This window comes from Rhagoletis zephyria, unplaced genomic scaffold (genome assembly GCF_001687245.7).
Source record: "Rhagoletis zephyria isolate East Lansing unplaced genomic scaffold, Rhagoletis_zephyria_1.1 Rzeph_scaffold_00341, whole genome shotgun sequence".
In the NCBI taxonomy this organism is placed as follows: domain Eukaryota; kingdom Metazoa; phylum Arthropoda; class Insecta; order Diptera; family Tephritidae; genus Rhagoletis; species Rhagoletis zephyria.
The window spans coordinates 152,900-164,842 of record NW_016157425.1 but is presented as its reverse complement, the minus strand read 5'-3'; the positions used below and the strand labels follow the sequence as shown (position 1 = coordinate 164,842).

At 36.0% G+C, this 11,943-nt stretch overlaps 1 protein-coding gene across 1 annotated transcript; it reads right to left on the bottom strand.

Annotated features, from left to right (window-relative positions):
- Window positions 1-1,093: 1,093 nt before the first annotated feature.
- On the bottom strand, window positions 1,094-2,293 carry LOC108359122 (uncharacterized). Its single transcript, XM_017610799.1, has 3 exons — window positions 1,654-2,293; window positions 1,511-1,584; window positions 1,094-1,443 (listed from the first exon to the last, which is right to left on the bottom strand). Exons 1-3 carry the CDS (start codon window positions 2,000-2,002, stop codon window positions 1,168-1,170), a joined length of 699 nt encoding a protein of 232 aa, XP_017466288.1. The 5' UTR covers window positions 2,003-2,293; the 3' UTR covers window positions 1,094-1,167.
- Between the last annotated feature and the right edge of the window lie 9,650 nt (window positions 2,294-11,943).

Sequence of the window (11,943 nt, the reverse complement as noted above, 5' to 3'; positions counted from 1 at the left end):
TAGGACGCAGTGGACGAAGCTACAGACTGTACAGAACACCGCACTCAGGACAGCGACAGGATGCCTCCTGATGTCGCCTGAACACCACCTACACGGCGAGGCGCATATGCTCCCTGTAAAGGAGCACAATATAATGCTCTGCAAGCAGTTCCTGATCGGGAGCCACAGAAGTTGCCACCCAAGCAGACAGCTGCTTGCAGAGGAGCCCTCGCCTAGGCACGTCAGGAGGCATCTATATGAACTGACGGACGAAGTCCAGAGGTTCATTAAGCAACCTCTGGCCCGACAGCTTACCGACAGGCCCTGAACGGCATTCACAGGGACTCAGTCTCGAGTTATGTAGACTCTAGACCTGTGAATGCCGTTCTAGGCATACCACCCCCGGACATAGACGAGACGGAGCTTCATCTGCCTCGGGAGACACGCACAACACTTGCACAACTTCGCTCCGGCTACTGCAGCAGGTTGAACTGAGTAGGTTGAATGAGGATGTGCCGAATGAGTGTCCGGCATGCGGAGAGACCCCACATGACTCGAAACATCTCTTCGCATGCCCGGGAAACCCTACAACCCTAACGGCCTTGTCCCTGTGGCCAAACCCCACAGAAGCTGCAAGCTTCCTAGGGTTGCCGTTAGCGTAACTTGACGACAACGACTGAGATACCAACCGTCCTGGGCGGCATGATAAAAACATTACAAGGTAAATTCATTCTCTCATTTCGTCGGCCATGATTTTTTTCTGACGTTTGCCAACATTTTAAAATCATATAAAANCCTAAAATTGAAAATAAAAAAATTAATTGTTCACAATTGTTGTTGTTTGAGATTGAAAATGAGAATGGGTGTGTGAGTTTGAGTTTTGATTTTAAAATTATATTGTTGGCAAACGTCAGACTACCTCTCAATGGTTTTACCTTGTTATGTTTTTATCATGCTGGGCGGGGTTGTTGTAGCCGCTACAACAACAACACCAACAACACCAACAACAACAACATGCAGTTTAACAAAGCTCTTTTTAACGAACCGAACTGCATCAAAATTATCATGTCGAAAAAATTTGGACTCATTCCCTTTGGTAATTAATCGATTCAAATGTGGTAGTTATACATATTTACATGAGTACATGCATGAATGGTCACTGATCAGATATGTATTAATTATCGTACATTACAAAGTACAGTTTGTGCTTAATAGTTTTTGCTTTGCGCACTCTAGCTCTATATTTAAAAGATCTGTTTTTACTTCAGCCTCCCTGATTTCTAACTCATGCTTTTTTAAAGCCCATGTATGTCTTTCAGCTGCTCGTTTTTCTTCATTTTCCCAGAAAATTTGTTGCGAATCACGCTTCACTCGCCTTTTTTTGTATTTTGTGTTGTGTGTTATGTTATCTGATTTCTTTTCCAGAAATATTGGGTCGCAAGAAGTTGGATCGCATTTCATGTCCTAAAAATTAATGTTTATATTGTTGAAAATTTATGAACATACATATATGCGATTTAATATTATTTACAATTTCTACTGCTTCAGTGGCGTCTGCTACGTCCTCCGTTGTGCTGCTGTACATGGAATCCTCAAAGAAAGTTTCTGGCGTAACATGTAAGGATTGTTGAAAAAGTATACTATTTACTGCACATAGCGAAACAAAAATCTTACCATCACCGGCGACACGATTATGCCAATTTGTCGATAGACCCATTAGTAATGCAAGCCTTTCCATATTAGCGTCCATGCAATGTCCATCTCTTGCCAAGTCCCTTCTGGCCTTACGCTTTAGGTTATCATACTTTTCCCGAAGGTGTTTTGAGCCCCTCTTTATACCCATCTGTGCTTCAAACTCTTCGTCAATAATATCCCACGCTTTACGCTTTTCTTCCCATGAAGTCGCGTCCGTCTTCTTATTTTCAATTACACTGGCATGTTGTTCAGCTAATGCTATTAGCAAATTTTCCTCGGCAATCGAAAAATTTGGAAGCCGATTCCTTTTCTTATCTGGCAGGCTCATTCTTGTGAGTACATAAATGTTTGAACAATCCCGCGAAATTTTATCAAATGTTTTCTTATTTGATGACTTAAGTTGGACAACAAATGTTGTACACAACACTCAGCTGATTTGCAGATTCCTTGTATATATTTAGAGATGAAACGATACTAGTAAATACAAGTACATACTCTATTCTTTTCGTCCGATACCGTCCTAATTTTGTACTCGATACTTTTGAACCGAGTACTGAGTAGGTATCGGAAAAAAGTACTTGTATCGAAACCCCAATTCATTGACAATTTTATTCCCGTATTTTTATTTTTTTAATCTAATTTCTTTGGGAATAGTTAAATAATTTTGGCAGTTTGGGGTGTGTGCGAGTACGTCTAAATTGCTACCTAAATAGAGAAAAATCCTAAATCACTGGAAAGTGTCGGTAACGCAGTGAATAGGAACAATTTGGACTTTCTGCGAGCATACTTTTCAACCTAAATTGAACAGTCAAATATATTTGAGCGAGCGATTAAGTGAACAACGATTTTTTGATGTTTTAAATAATTTGTATCATTGCTATGGCACATAAAAGAAAATATTCAGAAAGATTGTAAATAAATTTATTTGATTTTCGCATTCAGATAAGTTATGTGTAATTCGATGGATGTATATTATTTCGCAGGGTCAGAAGAGGAAACGGATTCTTTTATAGATGCCAGGATGGAGCATTCTCTGTTTCTGTTGCAAATTTATTATATTGTTAAATAGTCCCAAAGCTACCACAAAATNAGGATATAAAATGGCCCACACCAAAAAACTTACAATTGGGTAATGCCGCTTCGAATTTTTCACAATTGAGCAATTGTCAAAAATCTGCTTTTTAATCAAAAAGTTGTTTATTGAAACTACCTTCTTTTTTGTATCATGGATATATTTATTAAAAGGAAACAAATTCAAATTCCAAAACAAACAATTTAGGTTGTCAAACGAACTCGCACAGTTTTAGCAGCTGTTTTCCTAAATTGTAGCAGTGCTATAAATTTCGAGTGGAATATTGGTTTAGGTACTAAAATGTAGGTCAACTCGCACACAGCCTTAGTTGCCAATGAAAACCGCAAGAATGCGCCAACGTCGGCGAGGCGCCAATTTTTACAATTCTACGAAAAAGGGTGCGCGTTCTATTTCTTTCGTAGCGAAAGAAACTGCAAATTGGATCGAGCAAGAGTTCCGGAAGGATCCACCAAGAAATTCATCCTAGACGTTAGAACGCGCTGGAATTCACTCTTTTACATGCTGGAAAGATTTTTGGATATGTCCAAAATTTTGTCTTAACTTATACTTGATGCTAGAGACAGCCCTGAAATGATAGCAAAAAATGAAATAGAAATGCTGAATCAAATAGTTCAGCTACTGAAGCTTTCGAGTTCGTAACCAACGAATCTTCAGGACAGAATTATGTCACACTTTCCAAGATCATACCAATAGCTAACCATTAACTAACATCCCAAGTGAGTAAATTTTCTACAACTCCTGATTGTGTCTCCCAACTACAAACGAAACTCCTGGCGGAGTGTAGTAAAAGATTTGGTCTCATTGAATACAACACCTACGCATGATGCAATAATACAAGGTGGTATCAGTTGTGACAGCTCGGTTTGACACTGCCTTAGCTCAGTAGAATGAGAAGAAAAACGGGAAGAAATGAATCCCCATATGGGGGAAAAATATAAAATTTCACATTTTCTCCTAAACAAAATTTGCTTTTTTATAGTATATTCGATACGAAATGAAATAAAATACGATAAAATACCTTTTTAAGAAAACAAAGTGTGTATACTGAGCAAAAATAAAAAACATTCAACTATATTAATGGGCAAAGAATAGTTAAAGAAGTAACATTGTAACACGTAAGGCAGTCAATATGGCGGAATTAGAGCGAGAAGTTGCCAAATGATAACACCTTGTATTATTGCATCATGACACCTACGCAGCTTTAGGAACTATCCTCGATCATCGCTTCAAGGATCTTCATTTTCAAGATGCGAACGCTTGCGGTCGTGCAATTTTTAAACTAACAAGTAAAAAAGTCTAAGTTCGGGCGCAGCCGAATATTAAATACCCGGCGCAAGTATTAAATATATGTTTTCTCACCTTTCCGAAACCTATCTGAAAGAAATTGCTTCAGATGGAAAATACGCGTTCAGGAAAACTACTCAAGATCAATGAATTGATTACATAGGCCGTCACTTTTGTAATTTAGCAGCAATTGCATTATTTTAGCTTTGCATGTATGTATGTACCTAAATATTTCTCAATTCGCAAATAAATATGCTGAAGTTTGTACGCCAAAAATGTGTTTGGATATCGACTAATAAACAGCAATAAAATCGTTTCCAAAATTTTTCTTTAAAATTTTGGGTTGCTACAATCTTTTGTGTACGTAAATGAGTTTTTGGAAAAGTGGTCACACTAGGTATACAGCGCCGCCATAAGTCAAGATTTATCTTGAAAATGAAAATTTTTTGGGCTGTTTTTTATTAAAAATCTTCAAAAGAAGAAGATTTTTAAAAAGCAAAATTTTACACTGAAAATATATTCAAAATGAAGATTTTTGTGTATGATGTAATATATTTAATGTGTAAGTTAAAATTGTTAACTTAATTATATTAACCTTGCTACATCATTGTAAGCAGCAAATTAAGGAAGAAGAAAAATGAAATACGAAATCCCCTACAATATTATCTGCGTTCTTCTCTCGCACAGTAAAACATATACTCTAGGTCAGAGCTAAAGAGTGGAAGAAAATAACGAACGGTTTTTGTATCCCCTCTAATTTATATGACAACAATGGAAAATTTCAAGTAAACTGCCATTTAAGAAACATTTGCTGATGGGTTTACATGGATAAATGTATAACGAGAAAAAAAGGGGCTGCAAGATTTATAAAACAAGGTCCTTGTAAAAATATTAATAAAAAATCGAATTCAAAAGCTCAAAATTGTTATGAAACTTTGTGTTATGGTTTTTGATACATAACGAGCTATTCTTTCATAAAAACAAGTAATTTTTAAACAAAAAAAAAACATAAGCGACTTCAATTCTCATATAAAAATTCTTCATCATCCAATCACCGTATCTAAACCAAATTAGTATGGGACCACCCTTGAGGTACCACCTTTCCGATAAAAAGGAATTATCGAAATCTGTTCAAGCAGTCCAAAGTTATACGGAAACATATATATATGAAAAAATATTCGCACGAATTGATAAACTCCTCCTGTTTTGAAGTCGGCCAAAACTTGCAAAATGTCGTGTCCCTATTTAAATTTTCGCCAGTGTATATATAGCATTGACACATTAAGTTAAACTTTTGGCAAATAAAATTAATCTTTTGGCAAATAAATTTAATCTTTTGGCAAATAAATTTAATCTTTTGACAAATAAAATTAATCTTCTGGCAAATAAATTTAATCTTTTGGCAAATAAATTAAAACTTTTAGCAAATAAATTTAATCTTTTGGCAAATAAATTTAATCTTTTGGCAAATAAAATTAAACTCTACTATAGTACTAAACAGTGTTTAAAAAAGTAAAAAATACACTAAAAAACTGCCGTTGCTGTGCTAAGAAAGCATTTATTTTAACTTTTGACGCTTAGCTTTACTGCGCCAATATCAAGAGTTAGCCTCCAGGATAGCTGAAAAGTGCTTTTTGGTTTTTCTGTTCTGTTGATTTGACTGCTCACTTTCAAACAGTTGTCACAGCATGGTCAAATATTCATCAAACTATCTGGCGCATTTTATTTCAACCAAACCACGCATTATGGCCAAATAGGATAAAAAAAACATCTAAAATGCTACAAATCTTGAACTCCCTTAATATATTTTCAAACGCAGGTACAGGTCGGATTTCAAAAATATTCAAGACGGTACTTAAGGAGGCTAAGCACAATATGTATACCACATTTGGTTGAGATCGATCAAGTAGTTTTTGTGATACGTATATATCATATAAGTGGGCGGTGCCACCCCCATTTTCCTAAAAATTCCTGCAAAACCACTTCCTTGCTAAAGAACGATTGTATATGTATATCAATTTTGAATAAATATTGATGAACTCCTTAGCCCCACTGCTCAAAAAATCTGAAAGTCCCGTACATAAACAATATAAATTCAAGGCCGTATTTAAGAAAAGTCTCCTAAATTCGACAATTTTAATGAGGTGCAATTAATGCGGTATCAGTTTATTTGAAAATAGATTTAATTTTAGACAGTAATACATATTTTGAAATTTTGGAAATTATCAATGGTCAAAATTTAAAAAATTAAGAGAAATATGTTTTTTTTTTTTATTTTACCCCATAAAAAATTCCAACAAGCCAAGTCCGAAAATAGAATATTTAATACCATTTTAAAGGCCTATATATCCTCTTCTCAGATGACATTCGATCTTTGAAATCGAGTCAAAAATAGTCATTCAAATACTCATAAATCTACAAAACCGTCGAGACCTCTAAATGACCTTTAAAATATCTATAAAAATAGGCAATAATATTTCTCATAAAAACGAATAAAATTAGGGAGTAGGGTCTTGAAATTTCCAAAAAAAAAATATTTTCGATGAGCACCCTAATGTACATAGTATGCACATAAATACTTTTTTTTTGTACCTGCGTTTAAAAATATATTAAGGGAGTTCAAGATTTGTAGCATTTTAGATGTTTTTTTATCCTATTTGGCCATAATGCGTGGTTTGGTTGAAATAAAATGCGCCAGATAGTTTGATGAATATTTGAGACCATGCTGTGAAAGAAGTGTTTGAAAGTGAGCAGTCTAATCAACAGAACAGAAAAACCAAAAAGCACTTTTCAGGTATCCTGGAGGTTAACTCTTGATATTGGCGCAGTAAAAGCTAAGCGTCAAAAGTTAAAAAAAAAGCTTTCGTAGAACAGCAACAGCAATTTTTTTTGTGTATTTTTTACTTTTTCAAACACTGTTTAGTACTATAGTAAAGTTAAATTTTATTTGCCAAAAGATAAAATTTATTTGCCAAAAGATTAATTTTATTTGCCAAAAGGTTTAATTTATTTGCCAAAAGATTAAATTTATTTGCCAGAAGATTAATTTTATTTGTCAAAAGATTAAATTTATTTGCCAAAAGATTAAATTTATTTGCCAAAAGATTAATTTTATTTGCCAAAAGTTTAACTTAATGTGCCAATGCTATATACATATATATGTTAACTGTGCTACAAATTTTGTGATGATACGAGGCAATATTCATTTCAAGTTTAAGTTGTTATAAAAAGGACTTTATAACTTGAAATTGGTAATTTTTTAACGAACATAATAAGGGCTATTTACAGCCGTAAAGACAATATCGAATTTTTTGTTTCTGTTTAGGTATTTTTAAATGAAGATTTTTTGGGATCGAAAAGATTTTTTAGCTTTAAAAATCTTATTTTGAAGATGTTTTTGGAAAAAATTAAGATCTTTAGGGGACTTTCTCTGGCAACACTGGTGGTATACATTGATCTTAAGCTTTTCCTTTATTTCATAAAAATGAAGTTCGTGAAAAATAAATTGCCGTTGCGCGTCGTATTCGCGTATACATACACGCTACGCAGCGAAAGCTTCATTCAACTGCACGACCCTTCAAAAAATGCGACTAATCCGGGATAGCTTCAGGAGAAATCGCAGGGGAACATGCGACTAATACCACTTTTGATCATCTCTTTATATGTTCGCTTTTGTTCGAGCATGTCATATGAAGAGACTAATTGTTCCCCTTTATACCCCAATGGGTATTAAAAGCGCCTAGTCACTTTTAAAAAATAAAAATAAAAATTTGCGCCAGCTGCGATTCGAACCAGGGTTCTCAGGTTTGTTAAAACTCTCTCTAAGTGCCAATGCTGCACATGAAAAATCATTGACTAAGTTCGTTTTTATATGAATTGTGGTTAATTTGGCCAAGGCTCTTACGGAGCACTCTTTACATGCATGCATGGAGTAGTCGCGATTTTTGCAGGGTTGTTCGCACGCACCCAGTGACATCAATTGCACGCACACTACAAAAATGCTCTGCCGAGGCTGCCCACCTCTGCTGTACCCTGCAAAAATCGTGACTACTCCTAAATTAACCACAATTCATATAAAAAATATGGTCCAATTAACATTGCGAGGTCCTAGGGCAGGACCATATACTCCATCTCTGCATTACATTAGAGTAGCACAAAACTTCCCCAACATATTAACAATGGCATTGTTGAAATATTTTTTCGTTTGTACACGCTTTTATTCTTCACCTCACAGTTGCTTTTTCACAATTAATAAAAACCAAAAATTACATGTTGACTCTGACGGCATTCGAACCCGAACATGCTGGGAGCTAACAACTAACAGCGATCATCTATCTCTACACGTTCAGCTACAGCCAGACATGCAAATGTGCTTTCAAATGCCCAACTTCAGTCACATTTCGTTAAAACACGAGCAGTGATGGGGTAACAATAAGCTGATGCAGAGGGTGACAGGTAATAAGATCAATGGAAATAAGGTCAATTGACTTTATTGCCCACCCTGGTGCGAAATAAAGTCAATTGACATTATTACCTTTTTAAAAACGAAATAAAATCCATTGACATTATTTCTCTTTCAAACATTAAATTTGCTTAGCTTCGCGGCGGCCCGCGTCAGCGCGCCACACAGCGCGGGCCGCGTACCCCGCGCGACCGGCGCGCTCACCACGTCACGCTACGCCGCTGAAAAAATCTTTTAAAACCAAAATAAGGTATATATATTTCGAATTCTTTGCTATGACACTTATAATAGTGAACTAAAAATACTTTACAAACTGTTAAAGTTTGTAATTTCAGATATTTGAATTGAATAATTTTTTCGCAAAATTTTTCTGGAAAGTTTTACCTCCAGCTCTCCTTAAAGGTAAAATTAGTAAAGTAAAACAAAATCCGTGCTATCAGAAGAAGGATTTTCTTTAAATAATTTTTGAATTCTTTTACCTAGATCCAAAAGTTTATGGTGGATACACAGCATCTCGAAATTTTCCATTTTATCAACGCTNAAGTTTGTAATTTCAGATATTTGAATTGAATAATTTTTTCGCAAAATTTTTCTGGAAAGTTTTACCTCCAGCTCTCCTTAAAGGTAAAATTAGTAAAGTAAAACAAAATCCGTGCTATCAGAAGAAGGATTTTCTTTAAATAATTTTTGAATTCTTTTACCTAGATCCAAAAGTTTATGGTGGATACACAGCATCTCGAAATTTTCCATTTTATCAACGCTTAAGATTTGGCTTATATACACTAAATACAACTAAAACTTTCTGGAGCTAAAAAAGTGCTACACAAATTTGAAAAGAGCTAAAAAAAAGCTAGGAGCTAAAACCTGATTTTCGGAGCTAAATAGAAAAATAAAGAGCTAAATCTAGCTCCAAAAGCACCAAAATGGCAACACTGAGTGGCATGTACACACAACAGCAAATCAATGATGCACATATGTATGTATATTTGTTGGGCTTCATGGGAATTCGGCACATTGTTTTCGCTAAGTTGATAAATTAGCAAGCGCGTTAGAAGGTGAGGCGCACTCCTCGACCTTGAGGGCCAGTTTTTCAGTGCCAGCTTAAACTTAGATTAAGTAAATTGAGTTTAAATTGAACAGCTGGCTGACATTTGATTGGCTAGTTTAAACCACGGCCGCGCACTGAAAAACTGGCCCTGAGAAAGCTCATCAGTCTGATGACGGGCCGAAGGGCGTCGATCGAGCTCCGTACGCTGTCAGGAGTCATAACTAACCACTTCTTCTTTTCAGAGGCTATCGAAACAGATTACAGACATTTCACAGCTACTTTTAAAAGAACCTTTAGAGCTTGCTACTTAGAATGAATAATATCTTCTCTAAATGGTCCGCTTGGCCATGTCGTTCGAATGGACAGAAACGCTCCTGCTCTGAAAATATTCAACGCGGGCCGCGATACTGGTAACAGAGGAAGAGGAAGGCCTCCTCTGCGTTGGAAATACCAGGTGGAGAGAACTTGGCTTCACTTGGCTTTTCCAATTGGCGTCAGTTAGCACAGAAGAGAAATTACTGGCGTGCTGTTTTGGACTCGGCCAAAATCGCTTAGGCGGTTACAGCGCCAATAAAGAAGAAGAATGGTATTCACCACACACTAATATCTAACGCAGGTAGGTTTTTTTTTTATTTTGAAAATGTTTTTGGATTGTTCTTAGTTATTAGCAGTTACCTGGCGTGCTTCGCTGCGCCTTAAACGTCAGCCCAATTCTGAATACTCCCGGAGAGTTTGTTCTCCGGGGATATGTTTCCTCCAATAATCAACTCCCAGGCAATAGCATTTTCCTCGAAAATTTGGGAAGAGGAAATTTGAACTTCGAAAGAGCTGTTTGACACTTTTTTGACAGCTCAACTCCGCCATTCAAAGTAAAAAATCCTCAGGGAATTCTTTTTCGTGATAGGAGGAAAGGGAAAAGAGAGAAAACTCCCAGGGAATTTCTATTCAAAATCGACCTGTGTATGTTTGTGCTGTAACTCTCTCCCAAAACTCTTATGGTCTCATTTATAAAATATATTTAAAGAGCGTGATAAAGTAAGATTTATTTATTTGGTGGGGGTTAGTTAATATCTTTTCGAAGGTAATTAGAAAATATGTAAAGTACCGACTTTCTCTTGGAAATTTGATTAATAATCTTAAAACTGGAGTCTACAATCGCACCCTTTCCTCAAACGTGTATTAATTCAATATTCAAATACCGTATACATATTTTTCTAATTTGAAAGAAATATCCCTACTATACAAATATGTACTGCAGTATTAACTAATATTTTCAAATGTTGTGAGAGGGAGTAACAAAACAAAAATACTTTTAAGCCGCAGCGAGGAACGCCGGGCTATTTGCTAGTAAACCAATAAATTAAATCGGATCGAATTTTAATTCATAGTCGCGCCAAAATATCAAATGAGCACAAACGTCAAACCGAAATGTCACGCAACACAAATCTTGGAATTTGAGTTAGCTTTTTACGCACGCCGGTCAATTTCGGTTGGTCCCATACCCTGTAAAAATCGCGACTACTCCATTCATGCATGTAGGGAGTACTCCCTAAGGGCCATGGAGTAAAAATTAACCACAATTCATATAAAAAAATATGGTCCAATTAACATTGCGATGGCCTAGGGCAGGACCATACACTCCATCCCTGCATTACATCAGAGTAGCACAAAACTACTCCAACATATTAACAATGGCATTGTTGTTATATTTTTTCGTTTGTACACGGTTTTGTTCTTCACTTCTCGGATGCTTTTTCGAAATGAATAAAAACCAAAAACAAAAATTACATATTGCCTCTGACGGCATTCGAGCCCGAATATGCTGGGAGCTGACAAATAACAGCGAGCATCTCTACACGTTCAGCTACAGCCAGACATGCAAATGTGCTTTCAAATGCTCCACTTCAATCACATTTCGTTAAAACACGAGCAGTGATCGGGTAACAAACAATAAGCTGGCGCAGAGACACGAGTTGGTCCGCCACAGCATGACAGAGGAACACTTTTGTAAGTACTCCAATATACCACAAATAGACTAAATGGTCCAACGATTTTTGCAGGGTACAAGTTGTGTGTGCATGAGAAATTTTTGACAGTAAATTGCCGGCGTGCGTGAATATTAGGTTGGCCTGTTAGTCTATTCCAGTAGGTACTCATCAGATTTACTGAGAGGTCGTTTGGATACTTATTATAAAGTTAGTTGCTGCTTTTCCATTGAGGTCGTTTGGATACTTATTATAAAGTTAGTTGCTGCTTTTCCATTGAAAATCATGACAAAAACCAGAAACTAACTTTAAAGCCGACTTCGTTAAGGCTTTGAATACGCATTCTTCGGTTATATCTTCCTAACTAAATCTTGGAGTAGTGGAACTAGGAATGTTA

What these genes read in the sequence shown, in the direction of transcription:
- LOC108359122 (XM_017610799.1), bottom strand. Translation starts at nt 2,002, where the DNA reads ATGAGCCTGCCAGATAAGAAAAGGAATCGGCTTCCAAATTTTTCGATT. An exon ending in TAATCGTGTCGCCGGTGATG is followed by an intron (nt 1,585 to 1,653) that starts GTAAGATTTTTG and finishes ATGTTACGCCAG; the next exon opens with AAACTTTCTTTGAGGATTCC. An exon ending in CCACTGAAGCAGTAGAAATT is followed by an intron (nt 1,444 to 1,510) that starts GTAAATAATATT and finishes ATTAATTTTTAG; the next exon opens with GACATGAAATGCGATCCAAC.